At 34.1% G+C, this 14,333-nt stretch overlaps 1 protein-coding gene across 1 annotated transcript; it reads left to right on the top strand.

Moving 5' to 3' along the window:
* The first annotated feature begins 3,708 nt into the window (after positions 1 to 3,708).
* Positions 3,709 to 8,442, top strand: LOC111991802 (proline-rich receptor-like protein kinase PERK4). Its single transcript, XM_024023614.2, has 9 exons — positions 3,709 to 3,893; positions 4,139 to 4,810; positions 5,830 to 6,357; positions 6,481 to 6,573; positions 6,750 to 6,820; positions 6,943 to 7,019; positions 7,163 to 7,307; positions 7,445 to 7,606; positions 7,915 to 8,442. Exons 2-9 carry the CDS (start codon positions 4,237 to 4,239, stop codon positions 8,170 to 8,172), a joined length of 1,908 nt encoding a protein of 635 aa, XP_023879382.1. The 5' UTR covers positions 3,709 to 3,893; positions 4,139 to 4,236; the 3' UTR covers positions 8,173 to 8,442.
* Positions 8,443 to 14,333: the final 5,891 nt, after the last annotated feature.

Genomic DNA, 14,333 nt, shown 5'->3' with positions numbered 1-14,333 from the left:
ATTAGGTTAAAAAAAATTATATTATTTTTATTCGACGTGGCTTTTTTTTTTAATTAAAATGCTGACGTAGCATATAAAAATGCCAAATAATATTTTTTTAATAATATTTTAATCGCCACGTCAGCTAACAGGGTGTTCCGTCTGCCACCTCAACTTTTCCCGTTAGTTGGTTAACGGTAAAGACTTAAATGTAATGCGTTAATTGGTTTAGGGACTAAAAATGGTAAAAATAAAATATATGGACTAAAATAGAAAAAGTGCAAAATGTAGGGATCAAAAGTGCATTTCCGTCTTTTTTTTTTTTATTATGACATAGTGTTGAGGTTTTTATTGTGACATAGTGAGTTTTCAATTTTGTTAATTTTTATTATATATTTTCTAAATAACTTATATAAATATATTGAAAAGGTCAAAATCAGTTTTTTTTTTTTTCTTAGTAAAGTAGCCCTTTAACTTAATCGATGGGACATAGTTAGGTCTTTTCCATGTAATTTTATTTTTAAATTCTTTTATTAGACTGTTACTAGGAAACCAAATTAATCATGGATTTTCTTTCATTAGATTATTTACTACTAAAGTGATGTAATTTTAGTTTTCCTCAACGTTTCATACAATTCTAAAGTATTCATTCCATGAATGTCACTCCTCTGAGAAAGGCTTCAGCTAGTGAGGACAGATTGTACTGAATTGATGCAACTAAGGGTGATTTGATTCCAAAAATGCTTATAAGCTAACCCTCGATGATGATGATGGAAGCTAAGAGTTCAAAGGAAAATGGATTTAGAAGCTCAGTATCATGCCAAAATCCAAATGTTTCTTTGGAAATGCTATAACAATAGCCTGCCTGTTAATTCAACACTCATGAAAATAGGATTGCAATCCAACCTGTGAATTTTGTCCAAATGGAATTGAAACAGTTAACACATATTCTTAGAGATTGTCAAGTGCCAAGAATGTTTTGGAGGGAAGCTGGATTACCTCTTGCAAATGATGCTTTCTTTGGTTCTAATTGCCTGGATTGGATACATTCTAAAGCTTGTAATGCTCGGGCAGTTACTAACAAGACGTATCTATAGAGCACCTTTTTATTTGGCATTTGAAAGCTTTGGCTACAAAGATTCGAAAAAAGTGTTTCATCCCCAATTTCTTATTGTTCAAAAAAGTGAAACAACTAGGGTACGTTTGGTACGCTGTAATAGCTCCTGTAATGGAATAGCTATTCATGTGTAATATCAATTTGGTCATTTGGTTGCATCTTTATTACATGGATTAATTATTACATTGGAATAACTATTCTTTAAATTGAAGAATAGCTATTCCTCTTTAAAATAGATGTAATAGCTATTCCTTAATGTATATAATAGGTTTTAAAATTAATATATTTCCAAAAATGTAAAGTTTCCTTATACATCTTCTTTTACAAGTTTTCCATATGTAACAACCAAACTTATGAATAGTAATAATTATTCCATTACAATGTTTTCTATTCCCAGTAATAAAGATTACTATTCCTAATGTAATCTATATTCAGTGGACCAAACGTACCCCTAGTGGTGGAATACTCCTACTGTGTTCTGAACCAAGGTTGCAAAAGTGTTCCAGTTATTGTGCTTATGGGATGGAAGAAGCCAAGCCAAAACTAGTTTAAACTTAAAATTGATAATTCTGCAACTTGAGCAACTTGAAACCCTCAGCATTTGGGAAGTGGGAGCCTCATTAGAGGCTGGAATGGGCAATGGGGGTAAAGGCTTTGCCAGAGTAGTGAATTCGGCTAGTAGCATATTGTTGAACTCCAAACCCTATGAGATGGACTTACATGTAAAGACCCAATGAAAAAAAATAACCACATTTGCATTATATCTTATGTGGGCATCAAAAACTAACTAGCCTAAGGATACTGAATGGATCCATGAGGTAAAATTTAATTGACTGACACAATTTATTTATAAAAGAGAAATAGAAAAGAAAAACACTCAATTGATTTTATAAACACCATATTATTAAGATGAAACTAATGTATTACAATAGAAAATTTTTTATTTCCCATGGTGTTACACTACATCAGATGGGTATCTCTCTCTTCTTTGGTTTCCAGTCTTTGTTTTCCAACCCCCTTCTATTTGCCTGTCTCCCCCCTTATATAGGGACATTTCTTGCCCTTATCCCTACAACTGTCCTGTGGCTAGGACCGTTTTCAAGGATATTTTCCTCTCCGTTATCGGTTTCCTCCTCTCCCTTATCCTGAATTTGACTTTGAGGGTGTTTGTATTGTTCAGGTTGTCCCACACCTTAAAATGACAACTAGTCTCAATTAAAACTCTTTGTAGTTGTTAATAAAGCCTAGATCAACCCAGTATATGCCTAATGTGGGATTCATCACACACTCACATAACACACAATCACTTGTGGGCAGAGTGCTTTAAAGGGGTAGAGTATGTTAAGATACTAGCTAGAATGTTGCACTATGACTAGCATTGATGTAATTAGAAGCATTGTATTAGCTGTGTTAATTAGCAAGTGCTGTTAGGAGTTTGTTAATAAAAGATTAGTTGTTAGAATAATTATCCGCCAGCATGTCAAGGTAGCCTTAAGGAGATTCCTTTGCTTAAGAGGCTATTATAGAAAGTTTATTCAGGATTATGACTAGATTGCTCAGCCTTTAACGACATTGTTGAAGAATGATTCATTCCGGTGAAATGATCAAGCTCAAGCAGCCTCCCTCAAGCTTAAGGATGCAGTAGCCAATCCCCCTGTGTTGGCTTTACCAAATTTCTCTAAACCCTTCCTTATTGAATGTGATGCTTTAGGAGTGGATGTAGGGGCTCCACTTACTAGTCCATAACTATTTAATACTAATTGTTATGTATACAATTTTTGATTAATTGTTTTGAGGGAACCAACATTTTCAAATTTGATAAATGAACTACTTTGAAGATGCCGCAGACATCTAAATTAGACTATTTAACAATTTAACTTAAATAATCATGAATTTTCTTCCACTAAATTAGAAAATCATGTCTATTGTTCATTTATTATCAACATCTAAATTTATACAAACATGACTTCCAAATAGATAAAAAATTAAACAAATAGATAAACATGACTTCCAATCATTATTCATCTCTATCATTATTTATCCAATACTAATTACAATAAATTAGGCTTATAACTATGAATATAAATCATCTGTACTATTTTTTATATTCCACTTTATGTCCCACCAAATTACAATTTATCAATTTTTTTTTTCTGTTTTAAATTTTGACTATTTTATAAGGAAAGTTAAACAAATACATTACAAAATTACAATTGGTAGAATATAAAATGAAATACAAAAAGTGATATAAAAAATTTGTATATACTGGTGTTTTTTTTATATGTACATTATATTTTACACTTCTTAGCCGCCAACATTCTTGCTGAGACGGTATATATGTTGCACGAATAACTGCATGCAGCTTTATTTCCCTCTGCAACTCGATGTAGATTCATACTTTTTGGGATGGAAATGTACGTAGCAGCTTTTATTTGTTTGTGCCTAAGGCTGTATTTGTTACAGGTGTGAAGACTAGCGTAGAATTTGGAGAGTTTATATTTGAAGTTAATATATCTGTTCCCTATATTATAGGTCCACATAGGATCAATGAGAAGTATAAGCAAAACCCATGCCAGGAACTGGTAAAAGGAATAACAAACTCAAACTAAGTTAGGGGTGATAAAACAAAAGGTATAGACTTGAGAGAGAGAGAGAGAGAGAGAGAGAGAGAGAAAGGTCCTCCTTTGTAGGAGATCATTGGGAGGGAAGGACAGGATCTCCTTTCAATTATGGAATTCTCAATATGGAACAAATTTTCTCTCTCTTTCCTTTGAGAACAGCTTCTATCTTCAACCAGGTACCTTTTTTCAATGCAAACCATTTTTTTTCCCCTCTCTAGGAAGTGTTATCATATATATAATAAGAAATTCAATGGAAAATGTTATCATAGGCTGTAAAAATCTAAATCCTAGGAACTTATAGAACCCCCATATTCAATATAGAAAAATGCAAAAATGTTCCACATTGTTCATTGCTGATTGAACATTTGATTTCTGCCATATGTAACTCTTTTCTCTCTGTCCATCTTTGCATTTTATATAGGGTTCTCTTGAGACGAGCAGTTGCCGGAGTGGTGGAGTTTCCGGCACTTACTTTGACGTAAATCTTGGCCGGAAATCAAAGTTCATGAACCAATAATAATGTCTACTGCTCCGTCACCAAGCTCTTCACCTTCACCACCCGCTCCACCACCAGATTCATCATCAAATAATTCTTCTTCTCCAACTCCATCAACTTCACCCTCACCACCCTCAGGGTCACCATCACCACCCTCAGAATCACCACCACCCTCAGAATCTCCGCCACCTCCCCCACCATCCGAATCTTCTCCATCACCATCATCCGGCTCTTCTCCACCACCTTCTTCTAATGCCTCTCCCTCTCCACCACCTCCAAAAAACAACTCTCCTTCACCAACAGGCAGTGCCACATCGCCACCTCCCCCACCACATTCGCAATCTCCTCCAGGAAAATCATCACCTCCACCGCCATCTACGCCCAAACTCTCACCACCATCAGCACCTTCTTCAAATAACACAGTGTCGTCATCCGTTTCATCATCAGTCAGCAGCAATCTACCAATAATAGTGGGAGTATCAGTTGGGGTAGGCGTATTTTTAATTGCTTTGATCATCACTTGTGTCATCTGCCGTAGGAAGAGGAGGAGAAAGCATGATCATATGCAGATATACTATTCAGATCCTTCGCATAAAGGTGCATGCCAAATCCTTAACCTTATTCTGTGCTTCTAAGAGAATCCAAAAGTGAAATTTTGTCATGCATATATAATTCTGGTATTTTAACCCTTTTTTTTTTTTTTTTGAGAATCAATTCTTGGTATTTCTAACTTATTAATCCTACAACAAAATTTGCTTTTAGTAATATACATACGCATTATCCACAATTTTTATTCTCCACCTTAATTTTTCAAAGGAAAGAGAGAGACGTTACATTTGAATTAGACCTTATTGACAATAAGATTTTGTCTTCTTTCATGTCTGTATATTAGAAAGTTTATTAGGAAATGTTTTATAGGACTTCCTATTTTGATTTTTGAGAGCTTTGTAATGGCCATTGAAGCTCAGGCTCGGCAAAATGAAGTTGATTAATCGCTTTATTTCCCTGTGTATTGGGAGCTAGATAATATCTTGTACAATAATTGTATCCCATTAATGTCTCACAATATGTGAAATCCACACTAGTGTGTGGTACCTACTAACTATGAGACATCAATTACATGCAACTAATGTATAAGATAGCCTTCCACATAAGAAATTATGGAACCATGTTCTAAAATATTTTACTAGGAATCATTGAATTCATGAGACTAAATGTTAGGGGAAAAGGAATTTAAATATAGCTCAAAATTCAATTTTATGTACTTTACTATTAAAAATCCTCTTCTTGATTTTAAGTATCCAAATTTATACTCCAATTATATTCATATATTCTTCTTCTTCTTTTTAATTCATTGTAAAATAACCAAAACTTTAAAATGAAAAAAAAAAAAAAAAAAAAAAAAAAAAAAAAAAACAACACACACACAAAAACAAATAAATATATATATGCATAGAAATCTGTAATAGGTGGAACATAAAGTAAAACACTAAAATTGAGATAGAAAATTTTTATCCATAATAACTTACATGCAATCCATTTATGATTCTTCTCGTCATGCTAAGCAATCACTGGTTTGTGCTGTTGATAACCATTCCATGATTTGTGATGCCTAGGTGCTAGTCATGAATACTACAATGGTCAATCTGCTTGGCACGTTAATACTCCCCAACCGGACCATGTTGTGAGGCTATCCCAAGGAGCATCACCTGGGCTTCCCTGGAAATCAACTCCTCCTGCACTCCCCACCAGTAGCGAAGAAATGAGCGGCGCTTACTCTGGCCCACACAGACCCCCCTTGCCACCACCCTCACCAAACCTTGCACTTGGATTCAACAAGAGCACCTTCACTTATGAGGAGCTTGCAGCTGCTACAGGCGGTTTTGCACAGGACAAGTTGTTGGGTCAAGGTGGGTTTGGTTATGTGCACAAGGGTGTGTTGCCTAATGGAAAAGAAGTTGCAGTGAAGAGTCTAAAGTCAGGGAGTGGACAAGGAGAGAGAGAATTCCAGGCTGAGGTTGACATTATTAGCCGTGTTCATCATCGGCATCTTGTGTCACTCGTTGGATATTGTATTGCTGGTGGGCAGAGGATGTTGGTGTACGAATTTGTTTCCAATAAGACCTTGGAATATCACCTCCATGGTAAGTAGTTCTATGCTTGCATTTTGGTCCATACTACATCAACATCTGTTATGAACTTTATGAAATCTTATTAATTTTCCAAGTAATATATTATCTAACTTTGGCTTCCATGATATTTATTAGTTGCAGGAACGGATCGTCCAATCATGGATTGGCCAACTAGGCTTCGTATTGCAACAGGATCTGCCAAAGGGCTTGCATACCTTCATGAAGATTGTAAGCCAGCCTCTCTCACAGTGTTCATCTGATACGTAATTTAGTTTCACCGATTTATCTTGCTTTAAAAAACAAAAACAGAAAACAGAAAACCAAAATAAGTGATGATGCCGAAAATCTTATCCTTATCAATAAGCACTATAGCTGTCTCATTTGTTCATTGAGATTGCTTGCAGGCCATCCTCGGATCATACATCGGGATATCAAAGCAGCTAACATTCTCCTTGACGACAACTTTGAAGCCATGGTATCTGTTTTTTTACCCAAGTGCTCCTACACGATATATCCACTGATAAAATTTGTAGAACTGTTCACTTTCCTAGCAATTTATATGATAGGATGCTTCTGATGCTTAGGCTTATTATTCAGGTGGCTGATTTCGGATTGGCTAAGCTGTCTTCTGACAATAACACTCATGTATCTACACGTGTCATGGGAACATTTGGGTATGTTGTCATCAAAGTTATTAGTTTTTATTAGATAGGTAAAACTTAGGTACAATTTCTTTGATATAGGACATTAATACCTAAGTTTAGCCCTTCTCAATGCGAGTTTGTCAATAAAAGAACTTCTCTATGTGGCAATGCAGGTATTTGGCTCCAGAGTATGCTTCAAGTGGAAAGCTGTCAGATAAATCTGATGTTTTCTCTTATGGCGTCATGCTCTTGGAATTAATAACTGGGCGGCGACCTGTGGATCCTTCAAGTACAATGGATGATAGCTTAGTGGACTGGGTTTGTATACTTTCTTTATACTTTGTCAATTTAGTATTTGTAGTTTACATTGAGATTGTTAGTCCAAAAGTTTTCTGTTTTTCCCCTGTTTGTCCTGTTAGCATTGAGTTTTTCTGTAAATGGGTAACAAACTGCAGGCTCGACCACTCCTCACTCGTGCTTTGGAGGAAGGCAAATATGATGAACTGGTAGATCCAAAGTTAGAGAACAATTACAACCCTAATGAGATGGCACGCATGGTCGCTGCTGCCGCTGCCAGCATTCGACATTCTGCCAAAAAGCGCCCGAAAATGAGTCAGGTATGAGGCTTTAAGTTTAACCCCAGAACCAAAAGAAAGTATCTCATATATCGGATATATGCATCTTTGCTCTCACAACATATAAGTCTTACACACAGCTATGGAGCACATGCATTGTGAGAGAGATGATGCATAAGATAATTATTGCAGAATGAGAGAGAACACATGCAGATACATTCTTTAACATGCTTTAAATTTATAATGAACGTTTCTAATATATAGGAACACATTCATCCAAAAATAAATAAATAATAATAATAATAATGTTTAACCCTTCTTGACTCGATTGTAATAATCATGGAAAGCAGATTGTGCGTGCATTGGAGGGAGATGTATCGCTGGATGACTTGAATGTGGGAATGAGGCCTAGCCAGAACTCCATTTTCGCCAGCTCAAGTATTACTGGAAGCTCAGACTATGACAGCACCGCATATAATTCTGACATGAAGAAGTTCAGAAAGATAGCACTGACAAGCCAGGAATTTGTGAGCAGCGAGTTTGGCACATCCAGTAATGAATCCCGCGAGATGGGTAACAATGGAGGGAACCAAAAGCAATACTTTTAAACTGCCTGTCTAGTGACTACCCTTATGGAAGGACTTGCTTGACAATGGGGCCTAACAAGGCCATCTTGATGTCATACACTTCAAAGAATTGTATTCATGATCCAGTTAATGTTTATAAGTTGTTGTTTTAATTTGATTTTTGGGTTTCGAGGTGACACTGAGAAAGATCTGCGGTTCCATTGATCCTTAATTACTTGATTACTTTCTTTTTATAATTGGATATGTTCTATTGCATATATATACTAAGCAATGGAGACAGATCTAGCTTGTATTATTTCAGAAATTTGTTTGTATAATACAATTGAATCTGTTATAACTTTCTCCAAAAAAAAAAACTGTTAATAAAAGATCTATAGCTTATATTATTTCAGAAAGTTGTTAATTTGTATCATACAATTGAATCTGTTATAACTTTCTCCAAAAAAAAAAATGTTAATAAAAAAAAAAATTGGGATAGTTTAGTAAATCATTTTCTAAATAAATCTTTAAAAAAAAAAATTTTAAAAAAAAAAGGTCATACTTGTTCGGGTGATAGTTGGATTAGCTAGGCCTTTTACATGACACAATAACTGTAGGGTATATTTTTGTGGCCCAAGCCCAAAAGGTTTGGATTATGAGCCCAATGAACCCAGAACAATGAATTTGTAGAGGATGGGCGAAAGAACTAGGTTGATTATGGATTAAGCAATAGTTAACTATGGTGTTAAGAAGGAACTGATAAAAAACATACTTCAGAATCTTTCAATTTGATGTCCGAAGAAGAATATTATTCAATGAAAAATCAATACAACTCTCCCCCTTCAAGTCCCTTTTTTCTCTAGAAGCTCTTTCTTTATATAGTATCCTCTCTCATCATCTTCATCGTCCACTTGTTCTTCATCTAAGTGACCACTTGAGTATGTGTTACGTCAGATTTCTTCCACAGCTTTCTGTGAGTGGTGGTAGTTGGATTGACACTGTTCAGGGATCTTCTCCACATTAATGCCGCCAAAAAAGTAGATGTTATGCATTTAATGTGATGGTGGCAGCTTTTCCTTTTAGATATTTCTCCATTCTTCTTATCTTCAGGCATGTCCAAAGCTTATCCAGATTGCTGAAGTCATTAGTAAGCTCATTCGAACCTCCCAGATATTTATTTGACCAAGAATCTTTACATCCGAGAAGAATAATCTCTTCAGAATACTGGTACTCTCTTCGGACGGATCTTCTTCAATCTCAAGTATCTTTCTTTCGTGCGGAATACTCCTCAACAATTTTCACCTCTTCGGACATACAGTAACCTTTACATAGGGCTTTGGGCTCAATACGTAAACTTGAGTTTCTACCCCCACAATAACAATGAACAAGCCATGAATCAAAATCCACTGTCCCCGAATAAACAAAAATCATGACTTTTCAATAGGATCTGTGGTCACTCAAGACCACCACAAATTTTTCCAAGATGCCCAACCCTTAACTTAGGCCCCTCTCTTTAAATAAAAAAAGGTCACACATATGCCGGGTTGTACGTTTTACCAAAACATAGAAGTTGATACTTGATAGAACTACAGAAGAATTCAAAGACTTTATGTGCCAGAATAGCTCCTCGTTGCAAAATAATAGTGGATATTGGATCAGAATTTTTTTGGGTAATTGTTATTGCACAAAAATTATTCTTTGAACTAAAATTATGACTTCAAGATATGTTTTTAATTCAAAAACCAAATTATGTGTACTTTGTATGTAATAGCTAGCTAAGGATCATGTGTAATAGACACCGCCCTTTTTCTTTTATTCCCCTTTTCTTTTATTCCAGTTTCAACAGAAGAATCAGTAGCGGCTCCATTTGTAAGTAAGGGTGGTCATAGACTCACAGGACCACCCTTGACTTGCCAAATTAATTTTAAACTAATTTATTTTGTCTACCTACAAAAAGTTATTGGCCTCTTATTGACTAGCCTGACTTGAAAATTTTAAGAATTTGAATTCTACAAAAATATAATAATGCTACATCTACTCTATTGATATTAATTTTTTATCTATCAACAACAACTTGTCATGTAAGAATTATTATAAAAAAATTATAGACATAACATTTATTGCAAAAATAATTTTAGACCCAAACGTAATCCTTAACTCTTTAAAAAAAACCTAAATAAAAAAATTAGCTTAAATAACTGAAAAAACATATTGCTTACATTTTAGTATTTTTAGTTCTCACTTTATCTCTCATCATTCTTTTTTTAATTTTTTATTTTTTTAGTAGAAGTAAATTATAGAACTTAATATTCTATTTTTATTAGATTTTTGTATAATTTAAGTTTTCTAATAATTAGACCAGAAAAAATTCTTAATGCCGCAAAGAATGACTTTTTTTTCTTAGTCAAATTAGTCTTGGATGAGTGAACTCTCCCTGACCAGCCCTATATAAAAGGACAGCCACAGCCACATAGAATAATACCCTAATTATTCAGCAAAAAAAAAAGAAAAAAAGAATAAGACCCTAATTTCGCTGGCGGACTATTTTGCATGCGTGTTAATTGGAGCGAACATAGGCGTTTTTTTTTTTTCATCTCTCTCTTTCTTTCTTCGATTTTGTAGGCCGAAACTTGACCTCGCGCTTCTCAAAAAAAAAAAAAAAAAAAAAAAAAAAACTTGACCTTGCTTTCCACTGCTTAAATCTCTCTCTTCTAAAATTGACGCAAGTGACTTTCCTTTCTTTGATTTATTTTTTTTCGCACGTAAATATCCATAATCCTAAGCCTTTTGTGAACTTATTTTTGCCATTCATTATTCATGCATGCTTTCATATCCAGTGGCGACTCTAGAAAAAAAATTTTGGGTATTTCTTAGTAGCAATTCCAAGAAATTTTTTCAAGGTGTTCCTCAACAAGCATAAATTACACAATCTAATAAAAAGAAAATTTTATATATTGACAACAACAACAATCAAAAAATACGCAAATACATAAAATTTACAATTGTCTTCTACGAGTTTTCATATTTTGAAATCATTGCATAATAGTCTCATTATCAATGCTATAAACTACATCTTTTTCAATATACACAACCAAGCAATCATTCATCAATTGATCTCTCATTTAATTGCGCAGTTCATTCTTTATATATTTCATTGCTAAAAAACTTCTTTCTACTATTGCAGTAGCAACTGGAAAGGTCAAAGCTAGCTTACAAGCAAATAGACTAATGGATAAGTCTCGTACTTCCTTGTGCTTACTAACTTTTCAGCAAGTTCACTAACTCCTTGAAACTCTAAAAAGAAGTTATTGCTGCCATACCAAAAATGTAATTCTGCAATTGAGAGTCAAGTGTCAAAATATCTGTCCGAAGAAAATCAGAGGGATAGAACTTAGTTAGACGTATCAATTTTTCCTTATCAAAAGCCACAAATGAATTACTTGGATCCAAGCAAGTCATACAAAGTAGCAAATCGATATTCGCCTCAGAAAAGTGATTGTTAAGCTCTTGAAGTTGCATATCTATGATTGTGTAGAATAGCTCAACACGATAACGATGTAAATTTGTATTTTGTTGGGTGATGCGTTGCGGCCTCCCACTAACTACAAACATCGCTCCCATGTCCAAGATAGGAATATCATGTGAGGTACAAAATAAAGATACTTCAGCCAATAAAGATGCCCATCCATCATCTCTCATCACTTGCAACCGTTACTTAGACACTTTAACAAGATCCATAGAATTTACTATATCTTGATTTTTTTTTTTTTTTTTTTTGCAATGCTATTGACAACTCATTTGTGATCCCTAAAATATTTTTCATCAAGTGTAGAGCAAAGACAAATTCAAAAGTTGGAATTGACCTCTTAATAGATCGAGCTTTAACTTTTTGGTCGGAGAGGCCATCTTCTTCAATAATCTCTAATACATCAACAACAGCAGAGAACATCAAAATCAAGTTGAGAACAATTCCATAATATGATCCCCAACGTGTATCACCAGGACTTTTAAGATTTGTCTCTTGATTCAAACCTTGTCCACTTCTACGTACACCATTCTCTAAATCTTCTTTAATTTTGGCAAATTGTGTATCTCGAAGAGCATCTCGTCTCTTACAAGAACCTCCAACAATAGTTACTAAATTACTAACCACATAAAAAAATTCAGCAATATTAATGTGATTTTTAGCAACAGCAACAAGTGTCAATTGAAATTGATGAGCAAAATAATGGACATAAATGCTAACTTGTTCTCTTTCAAAATTAAAGTTTTGAGTCCATTGATATCACCTTACATATTACTAGCCCCATCATAACCTTGCCCACATAGGTTCGATAAATTCAAATTATGTTCACAAAGTAAACCTTCAATAGCATGTTTGAGTGACAAAGCAATGGTACTTGCTACATGTATAATACCAAGAAACCGCTCTATAATAATTCTTTCTTTGTTCACATAACGAAGAACAAGGGTCATTTGTTATTTCACTGAGATATCACGTGACTCATCAACTAATATTGAAAAGAACCCATTGTCAAGATCTTTGATGATGACTTTGGATGTTTCACGTGCAATTGCATTCACAATGTCTTTTTGAATATCAGAGTGGGTAAGCTTACAATTTTTCCAAGATTTTTACAACACTTCATTGATAGATTCATTGTGATCCCCAAAAATTGTAAAAGCTCAAGGAAGTTTCCTCTATCACTTGAACCTTGAGATTCATCGTGACCACGAAAAGCTAATTCTCGGCATAAAAGGAATTTTATGCAATCAACTATTGCATTTAATTGAATCCGATATTCAGTTTTATCTTATTTTGATTGCTTAACAAAAACACTTTGAATGTGTTGCTTTTCCTTCAGTAGATCTTCACTCTTCTTGACAGCTTGGTTATGAGCACTATTAACTCCTCCAACATGGGAATCTAACTTCGCAAGCTGATTCCAAAGTTTGAATCCCTTCGTTGCAAAAGTCTCACCTCCTCCTTGCTTACTAACATCTTGCCTAAATAGGTAGCAATAAAAACAAAATGTCGCATCCTTGTCTATACTATATTCCAACTACTTTCTATTTACATACCATTCTGATCTAAATCGACAGGGCTTTCTAGAAAAATATGATACAGGGTAATCACGAAGAGGTGGTTGACAAGGGCCTTTTGTTAAATAATATCTTCTTATTTCGTCATGATTATTAGGATGATAAGATGATATCTTTTGTCATAGCCCAAGATCTGAAGGAAGATTTTCTAAGTTAAAGTCAATACGAATTCGCTTAGAAGATGAAGATGAATCTTGCACAAGAAATAAATCTTGCACAGGAGATGAATCTTGCACAAGAGATGAATCTTGGGTACGTGGTTTTCTTATCAAATATTTGTCCATAATTCTAACAAAAGAATAAACAATACACTATAAATTCATTTGAAATATTAATAAAATTATTAATTATTATTGTTTAGTTGTTTCATTAATTTTTTTTTTATAAATTATAATTTGTTATATTGTTGTTTCATTAATTATAAAATTGTTAATTGTTATTTAGCCTAACATAATTAAATTTATTTGTCTTTTATAATGTATTAGTTAATTTAATTATACAGCTTTAATTATTGTTATTTATCGTAACAATAAACTATATTGCTTTAATTTGTTTGTCATTAATTATACTGCTTTCATTTGTTATATTGTTTAGCCCCTTATGCATATTACACTAAAAGAGTCGGACATTACACATTCTATGTGCATCAAAATAATTAAAGCAGTATAATGTGTAGCACATTACACTGCTTTAATTATTGTTTATCCGACCCCAGCCCATCAGCCCATCTACCCCCTCCCACTCAACAGACAAGCACATGCCTGATGCCCCAATCACATTATCACAATAGCCTGCCAATCAGAAAATTTCAAATCACAAATCACAATACACATTACACTAAAAGACAATTAATATTTCCCCAACACACTGACCAACACTAGCGGATAAGATAAAGCCAAATTCAAAAAGACAAAAAAAAAAAAAAAAAAAAAAAAAGGCAAAAGCAAAATATAAATAAAGGTAATTTGGCCAGCCCGGCCAATCAGAGAATTCAAAAGAAAGAGAGTTACTGAGTTAGACTATTAAAGAATAAAGAGAGAGAGAACCATTCATTACTTTCATTTCATTTTTTTCATTTTAGTGAGATAAAGAGGGAGAGA

This window comes from Quercus suber, unplaced genomic scaffold (genome assembly GCF_002906115.3).
Source record: "Quercus suber isolate HL8 unplaced genomic scaffold, Cork oak 2.0 scaffold_372, whole genome shotgun sequence".
In the NCBI taxonomy this organism is placed as follows: domain Eukaryota; kingdom Viridiplantae; phylum Streptophyta; class Magnoliopsida; order Fagales; family Fagaceae; genus Quercus; species Quercus suber.
Note: the sequence above shows the minus strand (reverse complement) of the source record. Positions and strands in the feature narration are given on the sequence as shown.

Coding starts and splice junctions, on each gene's coding strand:
- LOC111991802 (XM_024023614.2), top strand. CDS start 4,237: ATGTCTACTGCTCCGTCACCAAGCTCTTCACCTTCACCACCCGCTCCA. Junction 6,574..6,749: donor TGCATACCTTCATGAAGATT/GTAAGCCAGCCT, acceptor GATTGCTTGCAG/GCCATCCTCGGATCATACAT. Junction 7,020..7,162: donor CGTGTCATGGGAACATTTGG/GTATGTTGTCAT, acceptor GTGGCAATGCAG/GTATTTGGCTCCAGAGTATG.